The sequence below is a fragment of the Urocitellus parryii genome, chromosome 10 (assembly GCF_045843805.1).
Source record: "Urocitellus parryii isolate mUroPar1 chromosome 10, mUroPar1.hap1, whole genome shotgun sequence".
In the NCBI taxonomy this organism is placed as follows: domain Eukaryota; kingdom Metazoa; phylum Chordata; class Mammalia; order Rodentia; family Sciuridae; genus Urocitellus; species Urocitellus parryii.
In genome coordinates this window covers 6,663,874-6,691,692 of record NC_135540.1, presented here as the reverse complement: position 1 = coordinate 6,691,692, position 27,819 = coordinate 6,663,874, and the positions used below count along the sequence as shown (strand labels likewise).

The window sequence follows — 27,819 nt, the reverse complement described above, 5'->3', positions numbered from 1 at the left end:
CGAACCCGGGCCACACGCATGCCAGGCGAGCGCGCTACCGCTTGAGCCACATCCCCAGCCCCTAAAGAATTCAATTTTTGATAGAATTTGAATTCTAGATTATTTACATTTGCTCAATTAATGCTGTGCTTAAAAATATTATACTTCATTTAGAACTTTGACATAAGTACATTTCTAATATGGGATATCCATAATACACATAACAGTTCATAAATTATTTCACATTACATAGTTAAATCCATATTCTAAGGTGTGTGTGTATATATATATATATATATACACATACATACACACACATATATACCTACTATATATAATTATAACCAAACTATAACTATATATATTTTCTCACTACAGTTGGATCCTAGGAGCAGTTTTAATCCATTTAGTAAAGAAAAGGAATATTTGATTTCCCTCCCTTTATTTTCCTGATGCATCTTTCCCTCTGCCTCAGTAAAAGCAGAAACTCAAGAGGAAAAGAAAATCATGAATAATGAGTCAATTGACAAGATGAAAGGATTTCTCCTTGTGGATACACATAAGTTTATCATAACAGTATTAATATTTTCCTACATATATGGCAAAAAAAATTAGCTAGGCAAAGAGATGTATACTAGGATGTTCAGTGTTAAGGCATCTGAACAGAAAAAAATTGAAATTTCATAGTCACCATAGGGAACTAGAAAATCATGGTAGAAGCCACCATGTGGAATACCAAGCACTATCAATGTGATAATAGCCAGATGCGGTGGCACACACCTGTAATCCCAACTACTTGGCAGGGTGAAGCAGGAAGGTTGCCAAGTTTGAGGCCAGCCTATGCACCTTAGAGGAAATTGTCTCAAAATAAAATTAAAAATACAAAAAAAGTGCAGGGGATATAGTCCAGTGGTGAAGCACTGGTCTAGATACATAAGGCCCCGGGTTCAATCTCCAATACTACAAAAAAATTTTAAAAAGACTAGAAGAATGTAAATAAAAGAGCAGTGATCTTCCTTGTTGGAATTATCAGTAACTTTTTTTCTTCTTTGTATTTTGTAAAATGATAATACAATGAGCTAAGTTACTTATCAAAAAATTAAAGAGAGAAAGGAAAAATAGATGTCAATATGTATTGCTTGGTAATTTATCAGAATAAACTATGGTGAAAAATACGCCACTAGAGAGATAAAAGTTACTTATTTTCCTATTCTTGTCACCGTTGGAAAGAATCCTTAACTCTCCATAAATTTTGAGATTATTTCTAACACTGAGTTAAAGGACATGATTCCCTCTTTTTTTTTTTTTTTTTTTTGCAGTATTGGGGATCAAATCCAGGTCTCTTTGTGAATGCTCAGCAGGTGGCTGAACTGTAGCACAGAAATCCCCCTTTCTTTTTTTTTTTTTTTTTTTTATTGGTCGTTCATAACATTACATAGTTCTTAATACATCATATTACACGGTTTGATTCAAGTGGATTATGAACTCCCGCTTTTACCCCGTATACAAATTGCTGTATCACATCAGTTACCCTTCCATTGATTGACATATTGCCTTTCTAGTGTCTGATGTATTCTGCTGTCTGTCCTATTGTCTACTATCCCCCCTCCCCTCCCCTCCCCTCCCCTCCCCTTTTCTCTCTCTACCCCTTCTACTGTAAATCATGTCTTCCATTTGTATTCTCTTGACTTACCCCTCCTTTCCTCTTATATGACATTTTGTATAACCCTGAGGATCGCCTTCCATTTCCATGCAATTTCCCTTCTCACTCCCTTTCCCTCCCACCTCTCATCCCTGTTTACTGTAAATATTCTTCTCAAGCTCTTCGTCCCTACCCTGTCCTTGTTTACACCCCTTATATCAAAGGAGTCATTTGGTATTTGTTTTTTAAAGATTGACTAGCTTCACTTAGCATAATCTGCTCTAATGCCATCCATTTCCCTCCAAATTCTATAATTTTGTCATTTTTTACTGCAGAGTAATACTCCATAGTGTATAAATGCCACATTTTTTTTATCCATTCATCTATTGAAGGGCATCTAGGCTGGTTCCACAGTCTTGCTATCGTGAATTGAGCTGCTATGAACATCGATGTAGCAGTGTCCCTGTAGCATGCTCTTGTTAGGGCTTTAGGGAATAGACCGAGAAGGGGAATAGCTGGGTCAAATGGTGGTTCCATTCCCAGCTTTCCGAGAAATCTCCATACTGCTTTCCAAATTGGCTGCACCAATTTGCAGTCCCACCAGCAATGAACAAGAGTGCCCTTTTCCCCGCATCCTCTCCAGCACTTATTGTTGTTTGACTTCCTACAATCAATCAACAAGTACATGAAAAAATGCTCACCATCGCTAGCAGTCAGAGAAATGCAAATCAAAACTACCCTAAGATACCATCTCACTCCCCTTTCTTTATCCTAAAATCTATGTAATTTTCCAGATAAGGTGGAGAATCTATAAGAAGAGGACCCAGATCCAGAATGAACTGATGGTATACAGAAACCTAAAATTTCTTTTCCTTTTATATTCTTTAAGTTTATAGGCCAAAGAGCTGCACATTTATTTAATGCTTTTTATATTTCCTGAACATAACTTTCATTCTATTAAACAACCGTATGAGACAAGTACTATTCCTACTTTATAAAACCTGGTTTAGACATTAAGTAATTGACCAAAGGTCATTACATCAATAATTAGTGGAACCAGAGTTCAATCCCATATCTGTTTAATTCCAAAGTTCTGATTCTTTCTACTACTTGACATTTGCATTTTATTTTGAAGTTATTTAAAGAAAAAAATACATTTATAATAATACCTTAGACTTAATGGAATAGCTACAAGAGTTAAAAATTGCCCTGCTGCTAGTTCATACTTTATAGGTTCATTTATTAGGTTTTGATTTACTGGAATGAACTGGAATTCCACTGCACTCACATGAAAATTTAGGTAGGTCTCCAATACAGAATAATCTCTTCTCAAATGATTTTCATACACATCTATTTATATGACTATGATTGCAAACAAACATTTAAAGAAAAAAAAACACTTCCCAGAAACAAGAAATGGGTTATTATCAATAATGCAGCAGGAAAAGTAAAATATCTTACTGCTTTATAATAGTATTTGGTAAATCATAAAATGGAAAACCAAGGAGAGATCTAGTTTCAACTTATTTAGAATTTAAACAATTTAAAAACTTGATGAAAGTTCCTACAAAGCAAATTAAAGGTTTAAAGAAGGTCCAAAAAAGATGAGTTTCAACTATTATTTGACTAACAACCTAAAAATCTTACAATATCCATTTACATTCACAAACTGATATGCTAATTGCAAACTATCCTGAGGAGTTTTATTTAATAAAATCATGTACTTTGTCTAGTCTGTTACTACAAGCTCTTTCACTTCCTCAATTGAATGCCTTTTTCTTCCTATTAAAGGAAGTACTTGTACATTGTAGAAATTTAAAACTGATTTTTTTCTTCTTCCACTAGTGCATTATTATTTATTTTTTATACCTTTATTTTATTTATTTATTTTTATGTGTGCTGAGGATTGAACCCAGGGCTTTCCACATGCTAGGTGGGCGCTCTACCTTTGAGCCACAACCCCAGCCCCCAGTTTATTTATTTTTGATTGGTGCTTTATAGATAAACAGAAGGTGGAATTCACAGTGGTATATTTATACACGAAGAGCATGATTTTGTTAAATTCATTCCACATTTTCTTTTTCCCATCCTCCCTCCCTCCCTCTTAATCTCCTCCTACTCTACTGATCTTTCCTCTATCTTTATGATATCCCATCCCCACCCCTTCTTTCCCGTATTTGGCTCTAGCTTCCACGTGTGAGAGAAAACATTTCAACCTTGATTTTTTGAGTTTGGCTTATTTCACTTACCATTATGTTCTCTAGTTCCATTCATTTGCCAGCAAATGCCATAATATCATTCTTATTTATGGCTGAGTAAAACTCCATTATGAATTCAGACCACAATTTCTTAATCCATTTATCTATTGATAGACATCCGGGAAAGGTAAACAATTTGACTATTGTGAACTGTGCTGCTATAAACATTGAAGTGGATGAATTGCTATAGGATGCTGATTGTAGTTCTTTTGAATAAATATTGAGGCATGGGATAGCTGAGTCACTTGGTAGTTCCATTCCTAGTTAACTGTTCATTTTGGTGGTACTGGGGTTTGAACCTAGGCCCTTGCAGTCCCACCAACAATGTATAAATGTACCTTTCCCCCCACATCCTTGTATTTAGTATTATTTGTATTCTTGATAACTGCCACTGGAGTGAGAGGAATTCTTAGTGTAGTTTTGATTTGTATTTCTCTAATTGCTGGAGATGTTGAACATGTCTTATACCTTTTTTGGCCATATGTTCTTGCTTCTTTTGACAAATGTCTGTGTAGTTCTTTTGCCCATTTATTGATTGAGCTATTTTTTGATGTTAAGCTTTTTGAGTTCTTTATATATTCTGGGTTTTAATTCCCTGTCATAGAAAGATTTTCTCTCTGTAGGCTCTTTTTAGGCATAAAGAAGTCTGATAGTGGAATTATTTGGATCTTCTAGCTATAGGATTGTTTGCTGTGCTGATTTTTTAATTTGTTGCCATCCCACTTACTGATTCTTGGTTTTATTTTGCACAGCCTGAGAGATAGGAATCTAGATTCATTTGTCTACATATGGATACCCAGTTTTCCCAGCATCATTTGTTAAGAAGTCTGTCTTTTCTGTAATGTATACTTTTGGCACTATTGTCACGCATCAGACAACTAAGTATATAGGTTTGTCCCTGTGTCTTCTATTCTATTCTACTGGTCTTCATGCCTATATTGATGCCAACATCATGCTGCTTTTGTTACTTTTGTTACTCTGTAGTATAATTTGAGATAGGTATTGTGATGCCTCCTGCATTGTTCTTGCTCAGGACTACTTTGGCTATTCCAGCTCTCTTATTATTCCAAATGAATTTTAGTACTCTTTTTTTCTAGTTCTGTGAAGAATGTTATTGGCATTTCAATGGGGATTGCACTGAATCTGTATAGTGCTTTTGGTAATATGGCCATTGTGACAACATTAAAATTTTGCCTATTGAAAAACATGGGATATCCTTCCATCTCTAAGGTCTTCAATGTCTATTTTCAGTGTTCTTCAGTGTTGTATAATTCCCAAAGAATTTTTTTTTTTTTAAATTGTGAATGGTTTTTGGACGTCTTTCTTAGAATCCAGTAGTAACTGGAATATAGAAAAGCTATTGATTTATGAATGCTGATTTTGTATCTTGTTACTTTGCTGAATTCATTTATCAGCTCTGGAAGTCTCTTAGTGGAAATATTTGGATCTTTTAGATATAGGATCATGACAGCAGCAAACAAAAACAATTTGAGGACTGGGGATATATAGCTCAGTTGCTAGAGTGCTTGCCTTGCATGCATAAGGCCTTGGGATCAATACCTAGCATCACACACACAAATAATAATAATTATTTGATTTTTTCTTTTCCTATTTGTATCCCTTTAATTTCCTTCTATTGCCGGATTGCTCTAGCTAGAGTTTCAAAAACTATTTTGAATAGGGATGGTCATATTGGACATCCTTGTCTTGTTCCTGACTTTTCTCCATTATGATGCTGACTTTGGGTTTGTCATATGTAGGCTTTATAATATTGAGTAAAATACCCTCTATCCCCAATTTCCCCAGGTAAAAGTATAATTTTTTTAAAATCCAAAATCTCCCACCCAAAGATAATCAGAGTTGGCACATTAGTATATTTCCCTTGAAAACTTCTCTGTGTGACAGAGAATATACATGCTTGTATATTCATAAACATGGAATTATACAATCATTTGTAGTAACTTCTTAAACTTTAATATATTGTGACCGTATTTCCATTTCAGTTACAGTATCCATGCTATGGATAATTATTTCCCTATTATTGAACATTTAGGGAAAGAACCATTTTTTGCAACTATAAATAATGCTTTAATTAATATCCTTGTACATATAATACTATAAGTTCTTGTAAGAATTAAAATATCTTTTAAATTCAGCCATTTAATGGTTTAGATCTGCCTTATTACTAAGTAATATTATGAAATATAATGGTGTTGATATAATTTTAATGAACATGAATAACTTACTAATTTTATTTCCTGAACAAAAATTCTTACCGTGCGATAACAGATTCAATTGGCATGATATCAGGCACATAGTGGGCCATGGGGGAAACAAAGTGTCCATCTAGGATCTTACAGTCTGACTGCTCCTCAATCTAAAAGAAAAGAAATCAAAGATGTATTCCAGTAGACTAAGATATCTATCTTATTCTATCATGGATGTTTTTCTAATACAAAATTTTATTAAATTAAAAATTATTTTCAGTGCTTACTCTATTTACTTTTAGCTCCACTGTACTTTCTGAACCTAGCTTCTACCTACACACACTATTTTCTTCTAGATCCTTTACTATAGTCTAGTCTGGAAAATAAATAATAAATCACATTTAATGACAGGCAATAACTCAACGTAAAATAATAGTCAAGAAAATTCAACAGCATTCAACAATCCAAGAAGAATCATAAGAACAATTTTTGAGTTGGATGCAGTAGCCTGTAATCCCAGCTAATCAGGAGGCTGAGGCAGGAGAATCAAAAGTTCAAGGCCAGCCTTGAAAACTTAGCAAGACTCTGTCTCAAAATTAAAAAATAAAAATAAAAAAGGGCTGGGATCTAGTTCAGTAGTATAGTGCCTCTGGGTTCAATTCCCAGTATGGCAAAAAACAAAACAAGTCAGGTGTGGTGGTTCATGCCTATAATCCCAGCGAGTAAGAAGGCTGAGGCAGAAGAACTGCAAGTTCAAGGCCAGCCTCAACAACTCAGAATTTCACTTTCTATCTCAAAAAAAAAAAAAATAAGCAGGCTGGGGATGTGGCTCAGTGGTTAAGCACCTCTGGGTTAAACCCCCAGTATGGGAGCAGGGAGTGAAAGAAGCCAAACACAAAAAATTACACATTATATGATTCTACTTATAAGATAGGTCCTAACTAGGGCTGAAGTTGTGGCTCAGTGGTAGACTGCAAGCCCCGCATGTGTGAGGCATTGGGTTCAATTATCAGCACTGCATATAAATAAATGATTAAAAACAAAGGTCCATCCTCAACTCAAAAAACATAAAAAGAAAGGTCCTAACTAGGAGAATTCATAGTAACTGCCAGCAGGTAGGGGAAAGGGGGAATGGGAAATGACAACTAATGATTACACATTGGGAAGATGTTCTGCAATTAGTGAAAAGAGTGATGATTGTACATCTTGGTAGTAAATTTTAAAACACTCAATTGTACACTTTGAATTACATTTTTTTTTGATATTTATTTTTTAGTTTTTGGCGGACACAACATCTTTGTTTGTATGGGGTGCTGAGGATCGAACCCCAGGCCGCACGCATGCCAGGCGAGCGTGCTACCTCTTGGGCCACATCCCCAACACTGAATTACATTTTAATTTTGAAAAACCACAGGGAGATGGATCTGTAAGAATATATCCGAAATCTTAACAGTAATTCCATCTGGGAAGGGAAATAGAAGTAGATGGTTGAAAGCAGAAATTAAAGGAGTTTTTTTGATTTTTACTTGGTATTCTTTAGTTTGTTTTAAGGCTATAATGTATTTTTCCAATAGGGGAAAAAAAGTAAAAAATAGAGATATTTAACAAAATTTAAGTCAGGAAGCAATGTTTTAAATCCATAAACTATGAAGGAACAGTTATGATATCAAGAAGATATTTGCAACACAAAAATTTTCTTCTTAGCAGTGGAAATCTTTTTTCCCCTCTGGTGCTGGGGACTGAACTTGGTGGTACTTTACCGCTGAGCTTTTTAAATTTATTTTGAGACAGGATCTCACTACTTGCTGAGGTTGGCCTCAAACTTGTGATTTTCTTGCTTCAGCCTCCTGTGTCACTGAGATTAGTCATGGGTCATCACACTGATCATGGGAAACTTTTTAAAAAAGGAAGAGTTCTAAAGATATCCAATACAGCAGTGGAGTGAGGGATGGGAAGTTCAGCCATTTGTATCCCTTTTCCAACATCATCTCAGGTATCCAATATATAAATCTAGAAATATTTTACATAAAAACAAGTAGTTGCTTAAAAAACTAAATGATTTCAAAAACATTTTATCTAATTTTACAGTATTTTCTAACATTTTTCTCAACAATTAATAATAACTCTTCATGTTGTGATTCTCCAACTAGATTACTCCACTTTAATACTTACTAGTCTTCTTTAATGTTGAATAATTTACCTTAATCCTCTTGAGCCTAAGGATACAAAATGAGACTCTGAAAGATTCAGCCTAAATACTTTTTTGTACTTAGGCAAGTATCAAATATATGCTTCCAAATATATATGAATAGAGTTATTAAACACATCTGGTTAGGGGCTGGGACTGTAGCTCAGTGGTAGAGAGCCTGCCTCACACCTGTGAGGCACTGGGTTTGATCCTCAGCACCACATAAAAATAAATAAATAAAGCTATTGTGTCCATCCACAACTAAATAATAATAATAATAATAATAATAATAATAATAATAATAATAAAACAAAAAAATGCCCTACATCTGGTTAGGGTACAAATAGCATTCTGAATGGAAGTCCACTGCATTCATTACTAGGGTTTATTGTTATTATAATCTAACATTCCATCTATTCTCCACATACATTTATGCTAAATCAGAACTTGTATAAATGTATTGTTTTCATTTGAATACCTTATCAATGTATACTGGATAATCACTCGAAACCAGATTCTGGCATCTTTCTCGATTTCCAATCATTTTTCTGAATTCAAAGAGTCTATTATAGAAAAGGAAACAAAAAGGAAAAAAAATTAGCAAATCCAATTTATTCTATTTTATTTTATTTTTGGTACCAGGGATGGGACTCAGGGGTGCTTAATCACTGAAACACCTCCCCAGCCCTTTTTTATGTTTTACTAGAGACAGGGTCTTGTTGAGTTGCTTAGGGCCTCACTAACTTGCTGAGACTGGGTTTGAACTCCTGATCCTCCTGCCTCAGCTTGGGGTATCTCAGAGTTGCTGGGATAACTGGCATGCACCACTGCACCTGGCTCATAAGCCATTTTGAAATTTTTTAATCTTTTAAGGAAAGGGTCAGTTGATTTTTTTTTCCCCAAACTGGACACTCATCTCAAAAAAAAAAAAAAAAAAAAAACAATTGGAGGAACAATAATGTGCAGAAAATAATGAACACATAAAGATTAAAAATGAAGTCCTTGCAGTGTTGCACTCCTGTAATCCAAGCAGCTGGGGAGGTTGAGACAGGAGGATTGTGAGTTCAAAGCCAGCCTCAGCAAAAGTAAGGCACTAAGGAACTCAGCAAGACCCTGTCTGTAAATATAAAAAAAGTTTGGGGATGTGGCTCAGTAGTCAAGTATCCCTGAGTTCAATACCTGGTACCTAAAACAAAAAGAAAAACAAAAACAAAACAACACAAAATGAAAGGCACCAAGTCTGAAAATTAATTAATTCCAGATTTGCCCATGAGCTACAGTGAATCCCCAGTTTTACAGCCATGGGTAGACTCAAGTTACTCAAGAAAAGTCAATCCCTAGGAAATACATAGAACTCGAATTGCCTAATGAATTACTGAAGTTAGAAATCTAGCTTGTAGCTGGATGCAGTGATGATGCATGAATATAAAGAAGTTGAGGCAGGAGGATTGTAAGATCAAGGCTGGCCTGGGTGAGTTAGCCAGATTCTGTCTCCAAAAAAAAAAAAAAAAAAAGAAAATGCTGGGGTTGTAGCTCATTGATTTGAGTACTTATGTAGCAAGCACCACACCCTGGGTTAAATAATCAGTACTGCAAAAATAAGAATAAAAATAATATAAATATTTAGTTTGTGTTTCTGACAGCTCTTTAAAATCTGAATTATTTAAAAAATAGCCTTTTATAAGCTAAAACTTCAATTAAGACATATATAAATAAATGTTTAATTTCTTGGACAATTCATTTTTGAGCATAAAGGATTTTAAAATTGAAGTAAAAATGTAAATGTTACTAAAGCAACAAACTTAAAATAAGTATTCAAGGGGGAAAAAAAAAAAGATTACCTTTTGAGATCTTCTGGTCTTCCCCATCCTCTGATAAAAAGTTTTGTGAGGAGAAGTCTCCGGTATAGAACATCTAACTTGCTTACCCCCATTAGTAGCAAACAGCATCTAGGAGAAAAATTTAAAATGAGTTTAAATTTTTAAAAAAATGCAAATAGCAGGTCAATTTTCTAACTACTTCTTTGATGAGGTGAAATTCAAAATTTAGAGTAAATCCTTGAATTTATTCCTTTGAAAGTAAGACATGAGATTTAGAAAAAAATGAGAACAGAAGTGGAGAAAATGAAAAGCTGCAACCTTCATAAAGCTGCATTCTGCTAGGGCAAGAGCTCCCTATCCTCTGCTCATTGACTGACAGGTACCTGATATTTATTGGATATAAATAGTAGCAGATAATACTTACATAGTATTATATTATCAGCCAGGTACTATTTTAAAAACTACAACACATACACTTTCTCTTTTAAACCTCCCAAAGATTGGGTTACAGGGAGGAGGAAACAAATGTCACACAGTCAGTAGAAAATAGTCATAATCTAACTCCTACACAAAGCTCAAGATCTAAGTACCACACTATAACTACTCCTCTTGTATACCACAATGAAGGACAAGTACTAATCTGTGCTACTACCTGCCTACCATTTACCTGTCTCTTTTCAATTATTTCTAAAGATTATTTTATACTCACCTCCATCTTTTCTAACTGAAAGGTGTGGTTTCAATTTGTGTGTTTAACCTGATTTAGGTTCAGAATTTATTCTACTTAGATAAATGGAAAATGGAAATTTATATTTCAATCAGTCAACTTTATTAAGTACTTATCGTTTTGTATTTTTTTTGTGAATATTATTGCTGTCTGCATACACACACACACACATATATATGCATGTAAGCACACACACATATATATTTAATTTTTAACAAATTTCAAGTTAAACTTAATGTTTTTTGTCTGCCCAGGTGTGCAATCTACCCCACCGTCAACTGGGCTGGCAATTGGTTGTTTTTAGGACTGGACCAGCAAACCAAATCGTTCATACCATCTCACAAATGTTTATTTGATGATGTACTTATCAGGCAAATCCAAAGTATAGCTAGAATACAGTATTATTTTAACACTACTTATTCACTCTCTAGTTTCATGTTATTCAATTACTCTTGATAAAAATTTGGTGTTGACATAATGTTAGAGAAAAAAACAGCACTGCATATACAGCTTTGTTTACATTATTCATATCTATGGCATAATACACATAAACTGGTATTCCGGTTACTAGATTCCTATAAGTTATCATCAATTCACCAGAGCTAAATCATCGTGGATGGCTTAATAAAAATTTAAGTTTCTGAACTATTAAGAAAGTATTGCTTACTTTTTCCTTTCAACAAATATTTTCTTCTTAAGTGCTTAAGAAATAATGCCAATCATTATTTTAGGCCCTGTGTTACAAGGATGATCAAAGCACTTTCCTGCTCTCATGGATCTTTTTTTTTTAATATTTATTTTCTAGTTATAGGTGGACACAATATCTTTATTTTATTTTATGTGGTGCTGAGGCTAGAACCCAGTGCCTCACGCATGCCAGGTAAGCACTCCACTGAGCCACAATCCCAGCCTAGATTTTTTATTTTAGTGAAAAGAAAATGATTTAAAAAATCTTTTTTTACCCAGGCGTGGTTCTTGGGTTTGGAATTATATAAATCTTAAATTCTATTTCAGCCCCCAAAATATAAAATGCCAGGCTTTTCTGACCCTCTAATTATGCAGGTCTTTTTAGGCAGGGCTGGCTGTGCTCAGGGTATCCAGTATCACCATGAGCAGATAATAACCCAAGCTCAGAGTAAAGACAACTCCAATTTACCAGAAGGAGGCACCATCTGGAACCACGCCAGACACTAAAAGCCCTGATACTAGCTGGACTAACACCAATGAGTTTCGGCAGAAACAGGACCCACTGTTTTCAAGTTATTTATCAAGCCAAACTGACACAACTGCCATCTATGTTTTTACATAGCCATTGTGAAAAGGAAAAACAAAGTGAAACAAAAATAGAAGTTCTAGTACTGTGCCAAGGAATGAAATTCCTTTCCTAGAAATGAGCTTTATTGCTAAGGTGGCACTCCTGGTCTATCATGCCATCTAGTACTCTTATCTCCTGTCACTTTCATACCCAAGTATTTAAACAGCCCTGATTTCTGCAGGACTTTTATCCTCATGTTGTTTATGTGTTACATATGTACCTCAAAGGCATAAATACTTTAAAAAACAACACCATGCACAAGAAATTTATTCCCACCCTCCAAAAAGACACCTAATTTTTAATTTTGTAATTTCACTTTTAAATCACCTTTTTTCTATACAAGATTAAGTAGCTAAGAAGGGCTTTAGATACCTTAGATATCCAATGTTAAAAATCTACTACAGGGGGCCAGGGATATAGCTCAGTTGGTAGAATGCTTGCTTTGCATGCACAAGATCCTGGGTTCACTCCCCAGCACCACCACCAAAAACTCCCCCCCTTCCCCCCCCCCAAAATCTACTACCATTGTGTAACATGTTTAATCATTTTTAACCTTACACTGGAGAAAATTAGGAAAATAGAAGGTTTGTTTAGGAGGTGGGTGGCTATCTATTTTGAAGGGTCATCTAAGGAAATCTACTAAGCGGATTATTTCATAACCTCATGTGAAACTTTCAGGAAATAATCTAATCTCCTTTTTCCAAAGGGCTAAAAGTTTTTTTTAACTGTCTACTTAGCCAAGGTGAGGTGGGACATGCCTGTAATTCCAGATACTCCTATAATCCCAACTTCTTCACAAGTTTAAGGCCAGCCTGGGCTATTTAGTGAGACCCACTGTTTTCAAGTTAGGTATCAGGCCAAACTGAAACAACTGCCATCTATGTTTTTAAATAGCCATTGTGAAAGGGAAAAACAAATTGAAACAAAAACAGAAGTTCTAGTACTGTGCCAAGGAATGAAATTCCTTTCTTAGAACTGAGCTTTATTGCTAAGGTGGCACTCCTGGTCTATCATATCATCTAGTACTCTTATCTCCTGTCACTTTCATACCCAAGTATGTAAACACAGCCCTAATTTTTTAAATGGCTGGGGATGTAGCTTGGTGGTGGCACCCTGAGTTCAATCTCCCAGTACCAGGAAGAAAAAGAATGCTGTGTGTTCCTAAAAGATACTTAGAGCTTATTTAGATTTTGCCAGTCCTGCAAGTACTCATTGCATGTGTTTTTGTGGTCTGAAGTCATCTCTTGGACACAGCAATGGAAAGGAGAATACCTGGGTCAATCCACTAGCTGTGTGACCTTGAGTAAGTCACTTAACTGATACTTGGCCTAATGTATAATAGCAAATTATTTTATTAACATAAAAATTGAATAGTTTTGACATTTTAAAAGATATGAGAAAAGATACTTCTTGTTCTTTCCACAGGAAGCATGATAGTGAGGAGTACAGGCTTTATAGTCAGAAAGGCTGTTTTTTTTTCTCATTTAAACTGTTGGTTACTAGCTGTGTGACCCTATGCAAATTAACTTAATCTCCCTACCTTCAATTTCTGTCTATTTGAGAAAATTCCCACTTTAGCAGGTTATATATGTGAGGGTGTAGGAATGAAGTAAGGTAATTCAACAAGCATTCCTTCAGCTTACATACCTTAGCAAACTTTCTGTTAAGTGCAATACTGGCTAAAAGTTCCTTTGTCCACTACATATGTGCCATACACTGCCCTAGCCTCCAGGGATTAAAAAAGGCAATGATGGGGCTGGGGTTGTGGCTCAGTGGTAGCTTGCTTGCCTAGCATGTGTGAGGCACTGGGTTCAATTCTCAGCACATATAAACACATAAATGAATAAAGGTCCATCAATAATTAATAATTTTTTTAAAGAAAGGCAAGGATGGATGACAGTGAAAAAACATGGCTAGAAAATGCTAAACTTCCTACCTATGAATTTTGTTGGAACTAATTACAGCTACTATAAATGAATTTGCAAGACCGAACCAAACAAGTACCAACTAATCAGGTCTAGATTCAGATGATTCTGAACAGAAGACACTTCAAGTTTAGCTATTCACCAGTGGAATGTGCCCAGAAGTTCCCAAATGAGGCAAAGCTCAGAAATGATGGCAATGCCACACATAACTGTGGAATCTGACACAGAGTGTGAGCTTATAAACATTAGTTGAGGGGCTGGGGGGTAGCTCTGTGGTCACAGCGCTTGTTCAGCATGTGTGAAATACTGGGTTGGATCCTCAGCACCGCACAAAAATAAATAAATAAAATAAAGGTATTGTGTCCATCTACAACCAAAATAATTTTTTAAAAATTAGGTGAAATGGACCGAGTGAGCTCCACTTCCACATTGAGCGATTGCGGGAAAGTCTCTTCTCTGGACCTTTAGTGCTCCATACAATAGAAAATTTGTTTGCTTTTCCTATCTCATAGGCTAGCTGTGATCAAATGAAATCACTAGTTCTAATAAAATGTTAATTTACGGGACAAACAAGGGCTACTGCAACCAATTAGCCTACAGGCCTAGTTGTAGGAATAAGATGTTAATACGTAAAGACCGGGAAGGAAATAGCATCTAGATGTAGTGAGAACACCCGTATTTCCTAAAAATGCCATCTTCTTTGTGATAAGGAGCCTTTCGTTGCTAAGCACTCTCCCAAACCCCAGCGACCCGAGCGGGCCCTGCAGAGTGGCACCTCGCAAGGCTCCGGCCCTAGTCCGCGGGACTTCCGCGGGACCGCGGCGAGACGCCCCCTTCGGCCTCGGCCCTCGCCAGCCCTAGGCAAGGCGCCTTCCCAGCCGGGCAGCTGGGGAGGGGGGGTCCGCACCTCGGCCTCCCTCCTCGCCGCCCTCGCCGCGCGCCCGTCCCGGCCGGCTCTCGCCCGCCGCGCCCCAGCTTCGCGCTGCGCCTGGCGTCCCTGCCGGTCCGCACGTAGGCGGCGCGCCGAGAGGCGCGGGACTCGGCCTCGGCCGACTACTTACTGGCCGCCGGGCGAAGCCCACGGTTCGCCGGCCGAGCGTCCTGGCGCCGCCGCCGCCGCCGCTCCCGGGACTCCTTTGCCAGCCCCACAGCCGCACCGACCGAAGGCTCTCCAGGAATAGTGGCGGTGGCACCCGCAGGCGGCGCGGGGAGGGAGGAGCTCGAGCCAGGCTGGGCGGCGCCTGGACCCACGCCGGCTCTCCCCGGCTCTACCCCGGGAGGCGGGGAAGCTGGCGAGTGCGGACGCGGGCAGGAGGCCGACGACGCGGAGCCCCACCCCTTCTCCCCGCCTCCGAGCGCTGGCGCCCCGCCTACTTCCGGCACCAGGCGCGCACGCGCATTGCTAAGGTTGTTTGGCCAGCTCCGGGTTTGAACCCGAGGGGTCAGGTGTCGCGTGAGCTGGCCGCGCGCCTCGGTGTGGGGGCTGTAACTATGGCGAGCCCGGGCGAGGATTCTGAACGGGAGCCGCTCTTAGGGGACTACCCATCCGGAAGCAGGTGAGCTGGGAGGACCTCTCACCCTCCCGCTGTGGAGGCCCGCTGTTACCTCCCGGGGCCGCGCCCTCGCTGACTGGGGAGCCGGCTCGGCCGGAGCCGGGCTCTGCTCCCAGCTGTGGGGAAGGGCGTCAGACCGCGGCGCCGCCAGCCTGGGGTTCGGGTTCACGACCTAGCACGAAACCCAGAAAGAAGGCGCTGCAGAAAAATGAGTTTATTTGAGAATAGTGGGGAGTGGCCGTGCGGGGTCGGCAGGCTAGGGCGCCCCTAGGCGTCCCCGGGAGGGGCGGGGAGGGAGAACCCGTGCAGACTGAGCCGAGAGCCGCTCGGAGACGAGGGTTAGAGGTCACCGCAGCTGGCGGCAGGAGTTGGCGTTTGTTCCTGGGCGAGATTCCCACTGCTAGGTAAGTGTCCTTGTGCGGGTGACGTCTAGACTACCGGGGGCTCCAGGAGGCTCTTGATAATCCTATGTCAGGCACTCGTGCCTGAGAGCTTTTTCTTGTCTACTCGACTCCTCTTTTGTTGGAGTTTGATACAGAATGTATGAGAAACCCAAGCTGCCTCTCTGACTTTTAACTGCAGTAAAGTTGCAATGGCCAAATCACAGCACTGTGATGGCCAGTTAGAACTGATCACTTTCACATTTCACAAAATGATGGTTTTAATCCATACTTGAAGATACTGGTCTTAGTATTGACTCATTTAATAGTCTGATAACTTCTTGATACTTTCTTAGCAAATAAGTGGGCTCCCCTTTTGTCCTACGCCAAATGTGCAGATGAAAACCCATGTTTACATATTTAAGGGATAACGTGCTAGTATTTTTTAAAAATTATTTTTATTTATTTGTATGTGGTGTTGAGAATCGAATCCAGTGCCTCACGAATGCTAGGCAAACGCTCTACCACTGAACCACAACCCGTGTGTTAGTATTTTGATTCTTATAATTCTTACTATTCAGAAGTGTTTATACTTTTTGTCAAATTGCAGAGTTAAGTATGTATTTTGCCTTTAGGAAAACAGAATTAAATAGTATTATTTAAATAATAAAACAGTATTGTTTCATTCAAAATATAATTATTTTGTTAAGTAAATTAATAAATATACAGACATAAGCTGTCTAAATTTTGATTTTTGCTCATTTAATTCTTCTTCAGCACCAAATATTTATTCTCTTTTATTGAAACCCTCCAGTTCTCTATTTACTAAACAGACCATATGAAATGCAGTTTTATCTTACTTGATTGTATCTTGAGATCATTAGAATGAATATCAGCATTGAAGTATGTTTTAATATAATGGATGTCCTGTAGGTCTGTGAAGGCATTTGGGTTTCAATAAACTGCTTACTAATTTATTCCACACTGCTATACTTTTTAAGATTATTTATGTCAGCTTTCTAGTTTTACTGTCTATTTTGTTACTCTTGGAATATCCCTCATCTCATTTGTGTAATTGGTCAACAACCCCTGTTTTTGTTGCTCTCAGCAACCTCCCTTCTCTCTAGTTTTATTTGAGGGCTTCTAGTTTGCTGTGGCTTTGAAAACCAGGTATCTATGCTTAATAGAATTGTGTACTTCCTCTGATTTGGGGCTAAAGATCTTTCCTGTTAGTCAAGTGCACGTTTGAGTGCATGGACTTCGTGGCATTTGAGTTTCTCAGAATCACTTTTGCTTCTTTTTTTTTTTTTTTTGGTCTGTTTTCCAAACAGATTGCTCCTTGAGTCATAGCTCAACATTTAACCATATTAAATGTGTTCTTATGGTATATTGCACATTCTATGACTCTGTCCAAATAAGCCTATTTAAAAATAGATTTTTTTTTCCTTAGCTTTGATTTCATCCAAGTGATTGTCTGATGCTCATTAGGGTCCATCTAATTCAATGTTCCCTTCATTAACAATTCTTCAGTTTGAGGTTCTAGAGTTAGCAATGTATTTATGGTATTGGGAAGTGAACATGGAGTGCTCTACTACTGAGCTGTATCCTCAGCCCCTTTCTTTTTTTTATTTTTGAATTACAGTTGCAATAGTTTGCCTAGGCTGGCCTCAAACTTGAGATCCTCCTGCCTCATCCTCCCAAGTCCTTGGGATTTTAAGCATGCACCACTGTGGCCTGCTAAGATTTAACATTTTAAAAATAAAAAGAATATTTTGAGAATAATTCAATAAGTATGCTATCTTTAAAAAACATAATTTGATTCCTTAACAAATTGAACCTGTCAGGCCTTGTTCAATTTGACTATCTGGCACAGACATGAGTCTGGTTAGCCATAGTCCTTCTTGTCTAACAAGGTTGGTTATAATTTGCTGACATGGAGGGGTTAGTTTCCAATTCCTTTCTTGAGTTTCCAGTGCTTCCCAATGGACCTCCTTTAGAGCTTCATTAAGGAGAACAGTGATGGATAAACTTTTTCTGGGAAGGCCCAGATGGAAGTATTTTAGGCTTTATCAGGCCTAAAGTAAAAGTCAAGAATATAAGGATAAATACTAACAAAAAAACAAATTCTACAAAAGTTTTTGGTAAAAAATTTTAAATATAATAATAAGTGAATAAAATATTTTGTAACATTGGTCTATTAATGAGAGAAATAGCATTTTAAGAGAATGACATTTCCTTAATTGGAGTTCAAAATTAGTGTTTTCAGACATTAAATTGATTAAAAAAAATCCATGTGTAAAAAGTATTCTTACCTTGTAAGTCATACAGAAAAGGTGGTGGGCTAGATTTGGCCTACAGAATATAGTTTGCTATTTCTCTCTTAGAGTAACCTAAAATGCTATAGGTGCTTCAAAGTTTTCTTTGCAATTTCAGTCTTTGTAAAAAACAATATTACCGGGGCTTCTGTCCTGATTGATCATATCTTTATAGAATCAGTTTCGTTTTTCTTATTTCTGTAGATGTTAAATCATTATATTGTTCCTTCAGTGAGCACACATTTCTCCTGTCCTCTTAGAATATGGATTCTGTTTTGTTCTTCAATAATGAATTCAAAGTTTTTTGGCAAACACAGTACTGCTATTAACCTACGTCCCCTTGTGATTTGTATATGCCAACAATAGCAAAATAGTTGGTGTGCAAATGTTTTGCTTTTTAAAGCTATCTTCTGTCTTCTAAGTATCTGTATACAATAAAGGGTAAATTATACTTTTTCTACATATGATTCATGGAAATTTTTAAAATTTGCTCATTTATATGATTAGTACAGCAGAAAACAGTATTTGTAAATTACATCTCTGTCATACCATTTGCAAACTAAAAGCAAGAAAAAATTATTAACACATAAAGATCTGCTCATAATGAGACAAGGATATTCAATTTGTATAGATTTATCTGAAATGCTTCAGGTTTTGGATTTTTCCAGATTTTGGAATATGCAAAGGTAATTTTATACAGTATTTTTAGTGTGTTTATGTTTTGACTATGACCTATCATGTGGGGTTTATGTGTAAAATTTTCCACTTTGGTGTTGTGTTCATGCTCAAAAAGTCTCAGATTTTAGAGATTTTGGATTTTGGGTTTTCAGATTTAGGATGTTCAACCTATATTACTTTTTATCCTTTACATTTAGAGAATGGGACATTATAGAAACTGAAGAGCATTATAAGAGCCGATGGAGATCTATTAGGATTCTGTATCTTACTATGTTTCTCAGCAGTGTAGGTAAGTGTTAGACATTATAAAAATTTTTAAAATTCAAAATTAATTTTTACCTCATTTAATATTTTAAAATTACCTGTTAGGGTGTGAAAAATACATAACATAAAAATTATCATCTTACCCTATCTGAATTTGGTGGTTTAAGCATATCTTATTCATATTGTTATGTAACCAATCTCTGAAATATACTCATCTTATAAAATTGAAACTTTATACTTGTTAACTCCCACTTGAACTCCTGGGCTCAAATCGTTCTCCCACCCTCCTGAAAAGCTGCGACTACGTGAATGAAGCGTCATTAAATTTTGATGTAGTTTAGTTTAACTGTTTTTTTGTTTTTTTTAATTTATGTGGTTGTTGTCTTTGAGCCTTAATTTAGTTTTCTCATTGCCATAACATACAAATAGTAAAGTATGAGAATATTAATTGGTGTTGCTTAATGGATTTTAGTGTAGTATCATTATTTATAAATATATAGTTACTTAAAAGTAAAATTTTATAAGGAAATCTTTTCAGAATATCAGTATCTGTAACCATATTAAAAATAAGAGGGCTGATACACACACCTGTAATCCCAGTGACTCAAGAGGCTGAGACAGGAGGATCACAAGTTCGAGGCCAGCCTGGGCAACTGAGCAAGATCTGGTCTCAAAATAAAAATAAAGGGCTGGGGATGTAGCTCAGTGGTAGAACACCCCTGGGTTTAATTCCCAGTACTGGGGAATTAAAAGGATGAGGAAACATAAGAATTACCAATATTGCGAAATGTTTAGAGAACTAACTTTTTTCCAAGTTTAGATTCTTTAAATCTGTAGGCATTGATTTTTACAAGTGGTTTCTTTTAGAAGATAAATTTAATGTAGGTCGTTCTACTAGACTTTTTTTTTTGTATATTCCTGTTTTTTTCTCATCTGCCAGATTGGATAATACCACTTTTTATTTATTTACCTTTGGTACTTGGAATTTAACCCCGGGGTCCTTTATCACTGAACTTCATCCTGAGACCTTTTATTTATTTATTTTTTTAGAGACAGGGTTTCACTGAATTATTAAAGTTCTTGCTAAGTTGCTAAGGCTGTCCTCAAACTTGCCATCCTCCTGCCTCAGCTTCCTGAGTCTCTGGGATTGCAGGCTTGCACCACTCACCTACCCAATGTGTACTTTAAATGGGTGAATTGTATAGTATGTGAATTATATCTCAGTTAAACTTTTTTATAAATAGGCTTTCTAGAATTTATGATTGGATTTGGTTAACCTTTAAAATTGACAAATAAGGCTGTGGTTATAACTCAGTGGTGGAGTACTTGTGTGAGTCCCTGGATTTGATCGCTAGCAATACACACACATATACAGAGAGAGAAACAAACAAGTAATATTGATAAATAGCATTGGCATTTTATCACTGAAGTTCTTAAGCAGTAAAGGCTTGTAGTGATAGTGAATTTTTAAAAGATATGTACATCATGAATAATCTTGGTTCTTTATATCCAGTACTCCCTGTATGTGACCATTTTCCTTTTTCCTAGTCTTCCCTTACAGTAAATTCTCTATCCCAAAGAACACAGGCTAAAAGCCTGCCACTTCCTGTCTAACAATGTGGCCTTTCCTCTATTTATGTCTGCTATAAACACTTAAAGCTTTTAGTAACATCCATTTAGAGATGAGACTACATGAGTGAGGAGAAATAGGTTCTCTGCTTTTATTGTCTTAATATGGGCATGTACTATGATTCTGTTTTTTTCAGTCTTTAGTACTCATTTTCCTTTCAATAATTAAAAATGACACTTTTTGATAAATTACGCATTTGTGTGTACAAATTTATAGGTTTAGAATGATATTTTAAAATCCATGCTGTAGTTCCAAAAATTATATCTGTAATAGTGTTTAATTGTTGTAATTGTAAATAACCAGGTTTGCCTCTTTACAGGGTTTTCTATTGTGATAATGTCAATATGGCCCTATCTCCAAAAGGTTTGTACATTTCTATCTGTTCTTTCCATAAGTAACTGTAGTAGTAGTAAGTTTTAAGTAGTTGAACATTTTCTAGAGTGGCTCTTTAGTATTCTGTAGTTTAATCTCTACTAGAATAACTTTAGAACATAGTTCCTCAAAAGAGCCTTGTAAGTAAAGTAACAGAATATGTTTTGGGCAAACCAGAACACATTTGGAGTAAAATGGATGCTATACTAAGAAGACAGGATTATAGCTGGACATAGTCTTAATCCACAAAATATACAGTTGATATTCCTGAGGGATAATTTCATATTTTCCCCTTGGAATTAATCTGGATTGTTGGGCAACATTATGAATAGAATAGATAATATGCGGTATTCCCTTGGTTTTCTTGGGATATTGATATCTAGGACTTCCTACCCCAGGATACAAAAATTTATTATGGCTGCTCAAATCCCTTAAGTAAAATGATTTATTTAAGTAAAATTTACATGTAATCTCTTCACATTCTCCAGAGACTTTATTTATTCCTAGATTATATCTAATAAAGTGTAAATGCTATGTAAATGTTTGTTAAACTCTATTATTTATATGTGTAATAGATTTTGTTATTAATTTATAAAGCATCAACCAATGTGATTCTGCATTCTGTATACGGGGTAAAAATGGGAGTTCATAACCCACTTGAATCAAATGTATGAAATATGATATGTCAAGAACTATTTAATGTTTTTGAACAACCAATAATAAAAATTTAAAAAAAATTATAAAGCATCATATTAAAAATAAACATAGAGGGCTGGGGTTGTGGCTCAGTGGCAGAGTGCTTGCCTGGCATGTGTGAGGCACTGGGTTCGATTTTCAGTGTCACATATCAATAAATAAAATAAAGGTCCATTGACAACTACAAAAATATTTAAAGCATAAACATAGAAAACTTGAGAAGGTTAAATTCTATTATTTAGAGAATAATAACAAGGGGAAAAAGTCTATGCTTATTCAGTATACTTTTCAGTGAGACCCTGTCTCAAAATAAAATAAAAAATGGGTCTGGGAAGGTAGCTCAAAGGTAAAGCACCTGGGTTGAATCCCTACCTAGTATCACCACCCCACCCCACCCCCCCAAAAAAAAGGAAAGAGAGAGAGAGAGAGAATGAGAATATGATTTATCATGTGTTCCTGGTGGGAATGCAAAATGGTACAGCCACTTGGGAGTTTCTTAAAAAACCTAAATATAGTTTTAGTGTAGCATCTAGCAGTTATGCTTCCAGATATTTAACTAACTGATTTGAAAATGTATGTCCACACAAAAATCTGCATACTAATGTTTGTAGTAACTTTATTTATAATTGCCAAAAGCTGAAGTATACAACAGATACTTAAAGCAATGAGTAGAGAAGCAACATGTGTACATTTGTATAATGGAATGCTATTCCATTGTAAGGTGGTGTGTACCATTGAAGGATATCATAAAAAGGCTCATAACGCTGTTCTAATCATGAGGAAAACATCAGACAAATCAGTCATAAAAAATAAGGAGAGTCTGAGAAACTGTCACAGCTCAGAGGAATCTAAAAAACATGAGGACTTGGGGCTAGGGTTGTGGCTCAGCAGTAGAGTGCTTGCCTAGCATGTGTGAGGCCCTGAGTTCAATCCTCAGCACCACATAAAAATAAATAAATAAAATAAAAAGGTATTGTGTCTAATTACAACTAAAAAATAAATATATATTTACAAAACCATGAGGACTAAATATATTGTGGTATCCGGGTGAGATCTTAGAACAGAAAAAGGTCATTAGGTAAGATCTGGGAAAATTTGAATAAAGCACAGACTTTCGTTAATACTAATTATCAGTATTGGTTCATAATCTGTGACAAATGTAGCATACATTTCTTTTGTAGTATTAGGAATTGAACCAGGGGCCTTGCAAGCCCTCTACCACTGACCCATGTCCTCAGATCCTTGGAAGTTAATTTTAAAAGTTATGTTATATAAAAAAAATTATTATCATGACACAAAGCATTCTTTCCATATTGGCAGAGTCATTGGAATTTAAACAGGATATTTAACAAATTAGAAGCAACTATTTCTTTGCTAAAATTACATTTCTTTTATCTAGTCTTTTTTTTTTATTGTAGATGGACATAATACCTTTATTTTATTTACTTTTTTTGTGGTGCTGAGGCTTAAACCCAGGGCCTCACACATGCCAGGCAAATGTTTTACCACTGAGCTAGAACCCCAGTCCCTTATCTAGTCTTTTTAACCTGCAAAAGTCTCAAAAGAAGATTGTTTGTAATGATTCTGCATGTTCTGCATAATAAGTTGAATTTTGAAAAGTTACAAGTCTTTCTGTAGACATTTGACAGCTTTTAAATGTAAATTTATTGAGTTTGTGAGATGATAACTAGTCCTTTGGCAATACAAATGTAACTTCTGCCCAAAACTGTATCAATTTAATCAAGAAATTTCATAATGATATTGAGAACTTCCTGTGTACCAGGTATAATACTAAGCCTTTTTAAAATTAATTTTTAAAATTTATGTATGACATCGGAATGCATTATAATTCTTATTGCACATATAGAGCACCTTTTTTCATATCTCTGGTTGTATACAAAATATATTCACACCAATTTGTGTCTTTCTACATGTGCTTTGTGTAATAAGTCCATCACATTTCACCATCATTTCTAACCCCATATCCCCTCCCCACCCCTCTGCCCTATCTAGAGTTTGTCTATTCCTCCCATGCTCTCCCTCCCTACCCCACTATGAATCAGCCTCCTTATATCAGAGAAAACATTCAGCATTTGGTTTTTTGGGATTGGCTAACTTCACTCAGTAGTATCTTCTCTAATTCCATCTATTTACCTGCAAATGCCATGATTTTATTCTCTCTTATTGCTGAGTAATATCCCATTGTGTATATATGCCATATTTTTTTTTATCCATTCATCTATTGAAGGGCATCTGGGTGGGTTCCACAGTTTAGCTATTGTGAATTGTGCTGCTATAAACATTGATATGGCTGTGTCTATGTATTATGCTATTTTTAAGTCCTTTGGGTATAGACTGAGGAGAGGGATAGCTGGATCAAATGGTGGTTCCATTCCCAGTTTTCCAATAAATCTCCATACTGCTTTTCATAATTGGCTGCACCAATTTCAGCCCCACCAGCAGTCGCAAAAATTAAAATCAAGAGTCAACAAATGGGACGGACTGAAACTAAAAAATTTCTTCTCAGCAAAAGAAACAATCAGTGACGTGAATAGAGAGCCTACATCTTGGGAGCAAATCTTTACCCCTCACACATCAGATAGAGCACTAACCTCTAGGATATATAAAGAACTAAAAAAGCTAAGCACCAAAAAAAACAAATAACCCAATCAATAAGTAGGCCAAGGACCTGAACAGACACTTTTCAGAAGATGGTATACAGTCAGTCAACAAATAAATGAATGTTCATCATCGCTAGCAATTAGAGAAATGCAAATCAAAACTACTCTAAGATATCATCTCACTCTAGTCAGAATGGCAGCTATTATGAAGACAAACAACAATAAGTGTTGGCGAAGATGTGGGGGAAAACGCACACTCATACAGTGTTGGTGGGGCTGCAAATTGGTGCAGCCAATCTGGAAAGTACTAAGATTTATCTACATCATCCTTGAACTTCAGAGCAACCCTGGGAGGTAGTTACTGTTAGTCCTATTTGACAAGTGAAAAATTTGGGCTGAGAAGACAAGTTCTTTGTTCAAGGTCACACAGCTAGAAAATGGCAGACATTTTCTGAATTTCAGGATACTAATTATTTCATGATAGTATGTTGCAGGATATCTTGCTTTTAAGATAGTGTGTGCAAAATATTATCTAGCTTATCATCTGTCAGAAAGATAAAAGCTAGGCTAAACTTTTCTCCCACAAAACAAATAAACAAAAAGCAGCAAATTTTCCAAAAGAATTTGGTTCTATTCTGAATATGTATCTCCTGGCCCCTGGTGACAGACAGGCATCAGTGAAGTGTTGCCCAAAGGTGGGGATGACCTCTAGAAAGACACATTCTTAGAACACAAATTATGAATTAGAGTGATAGCTTATTTCATTGTGTCAGGGAGTTGATGAGTTATGATAATATAGCATGATAATAAAACTGGCATATTATTAAAAGAAAACACTAAGAAATATTTGTCCTTATATTGTATAGGAAAGTCACTAAGTGCATGTAATATAGTGACCTGCTCCTAAGCCCTGTACATATGTTGGCTCAAATAATTTTTATAAAATCTCTGGAGGAGGTTATCCCCACCTGACTGATACAGAATTAAAGTGACTAGGCTTGGTGGTGCCCACCTGTAATCCCAGACAGGCGCTGGAGGTGAAGGCAGGAGGATCACAAGTTCAAAGCCAGCCTCAGCAATTTAGTGAAGCCCTAAGCAACTTAGCAAGACCCTGTCACAAAATTAAAACTGAAAAATGGGCTAAAGATATGACTTAGTGGTTAAATGCCTCTGGGTTTAATACCTGGTATGAAGACAAAAACAAACAAAAAGTCCAAATACATTATATTATAATATAAATAATATATTAAAGCATATTATTTATTTTCTCAGCTACTCAGGATTTTTCAAATAGAGCTAAGTAGAACCTAGTTGGGACACTCCTTAATGGTAGGGACTGTGTTTATTCTTTTTTATATCCCTATTGCCTGTATTAAGTTTTTGATATAGAGTTTATGTTACATTTAAGCAATAATCTGCACGATAATAGGTGAGGAGCTTTGAAACACATGCATTCATATCTAAGTTCTCCTAGCAAAGCATTAACATTGCTGGAACTTTGACTTTGTCAGTACTGTTGCATTTTAGAGAACAATGTTTTGAACTTCAGTACCCAACACTTTGGGAGTTTATTTTTATTTAATTTTTTTTTTTTTTGGACTGGGGATTGAACCCAAGGCACTTTACCCTTGAGTTACATTCCCAGTTCTTTTTATTTCTTATGTTGAGACAGGATCTTACTAAGTTGCTGAGGCTGCTGCATATTTGTGATCCTTCAGCCTCTGGAGTACTTGGGATTATAGACATGTACCATCACACCCAGCTCTTGATTTTTAAGTTGATTTTCTATATTTATTTAAATTCATTTTATAAAGTTTAATGGTTCTTGTTTCCCCCAAGTGACTGTTTATGTTGATTTGTTTCACAGTTCCTTTTCTAAATGAAAGTTTTCTATTTTTCTGAAAGTGTTGTATTTTCTGAGTTTTAGTCATTTGGTTCTCTCTTCACTTTTCATGATAGTAAACCCTCTTTAGGTCTAGGGATATAAGTCATCGATAGAATATATGCCTAGCATGCCATAGACCCTGAGTTCAATTCCCAGTAGCATCAAAACCAAAACCCAAACTAAACTTTCTTTAAGTAGCAGAATGGACCCGGTATGTTGAAAGGAAGAATTAGTAATACTTTTAATAAGAGAATTGTCAGCTTTTGTGTTTTACCCATCTGACCATTATGCCCAGTGTAAAAAATAATAGTAATAGATTTACACACTAATGTCTGTTTATGGGATAGCATAAATATAAAAAATTGTATTTATAAGAATTAAGGAATACCTCATTATTTTTATGAAGTTATTATTTTTATATGTATATATAAAACATTTATATATAAAGTATGATTATCTTTTCAACAAGATTTTTATGCACCACTTATTTCCATAAAAATTAAAAAAAAAATGAAGCTCCCATTAAGGGAACTGTATACAGTGTGAGAAATAGAAAGTCTGGTGGTGCATTTTCAGAATATAGTATTCAGCCTTAATTGGATCCAATTGTAGCCACTTCAATTATAGCCCTTCCCTTTTGCTCTCCCTAATTTTAAAATAAACCAATAGTGTAGATTGTATCCCAAGTCTTCCAATCAGAATGCAGGTAATGCTGTCTGAGGTATATGAAAGGGCAGGCTGCCCACCTAGGCGTTTTTGCTAGCCAGGTTCCTTAACTTGCTTCTCTGTCAGAAGTACAGTTTGCCTTGTCCACTTGCTTTTGATTTCTGGTGGCACCTCATTGTTTCTAACACATTGAATTGTTAGCACATTTAATTGTAATGTCAGAAGTTTGAATTCTTTCCTGTAATAGAGTTCAGAACCTCTATGTTAGAATTGTTTCTGTTTTTTAATAGAAAGACTTACATGGTCAGACAAATGTATTTAAACTTTACCTTTCTTGGGTAAACAATTCTTAAAGCATTGTGTTTATTTATTTTTTTTTTTTTTTGCAGATTGATCAGACAGCTGATGCAAGTTTTTTGGGCTGGGTTATTGCTTCGTTTAGTATTGGTCAAATGGTAGCTTCACCTATATTTGGTTTATGGTCTAACCATAGACCACGGAAAGAACCTCTTGTCATCTCCATCTTTATTTCAGTGGCAGCCAACTGCCTCTATGCATATGTCCACGTTCCAGCTTCTCATAATAAATACTACATGTTGGCCGCTCGTGGATTGGTGGGATTTGGAGCAGGTAATATGTTTGTATGTATATGTCTGATTGTGTCAACTTCACATTCATCCTAATGTTTATGCCCTCTT

General features: G+C 36.3%; 2 protein-coding genes across 7 annotated transcripts in view; one reads left to right on the top strand and one right to left on the bottom strand.

Annotated features, from left to right (window-relative positions):
- The window catches only part of Abhd18 (abhydrolase domain containing 18), a 39,804-nt gene extending 24,464 nt beyond the window's left edge, over positions 1-15,340 (bottom strand). The window contains exons 1-4 of the mRNA XM_026390907.2: positions 15,123-15,340; positions 10,116-10,223; positions 8,753-8,837; positions 6,156-6,256 (exon numbers count right to left, since the gene is read on the bottom strand). Of these exons, the coding sequence (XP_026246692.2) occupies positions 6,156-6,256; positions 8,753-8,837; positions 10,116-10,207 (278 nt within the window). The 5' untranslated portion in view covers positions 10,208-10,223; positions 15,123-15,340. The remainder of the gene's footprint in view (positions 1-6,155; positions 6,257-8,752; positions 8,838-10,115; positions 10,224-15,122) is intronic.
- Positions 1-27,819, top strand: part of Mfsd8 (major facilitator superfamily domain containing 8) — an 89,513-nt gene that overhangs the window by 41,000 nt on the left and 20,694 nt on the right. For 2 of the 6 annotated variants that reach the window (XM_026390905.2, XM_026390903.2), the window contains exons 1-4: positions 15,483-15,617; positions 19,185-19,276; positions 21,201-21,244; positions 27,511-27,751. In XM_026390905.2, the coding sequence (XP_026246690.1) occupies positions 15,553-15,617; positions 19,185-19,276; positions 21,201-21,244; positions 27,511-27,751 (442 nt within the window). In that variant the 5' untranslated portion in view covers positions 15,483-15,552. Of the gene's footprint in view, positions 1-15,482; positions 15,618-15,988; positions 16,019-16,481; positions 16,540-19,184; positions 19,277-21,200; positions 21,245-27,510; positions 27,752-27,819 lie in introns of those variants that run through there. The other 4 variants (XM_026390904.2, XM_077803506.1, XM_077803507.1 and 1 more) reach the window with 3 other exon arrangements.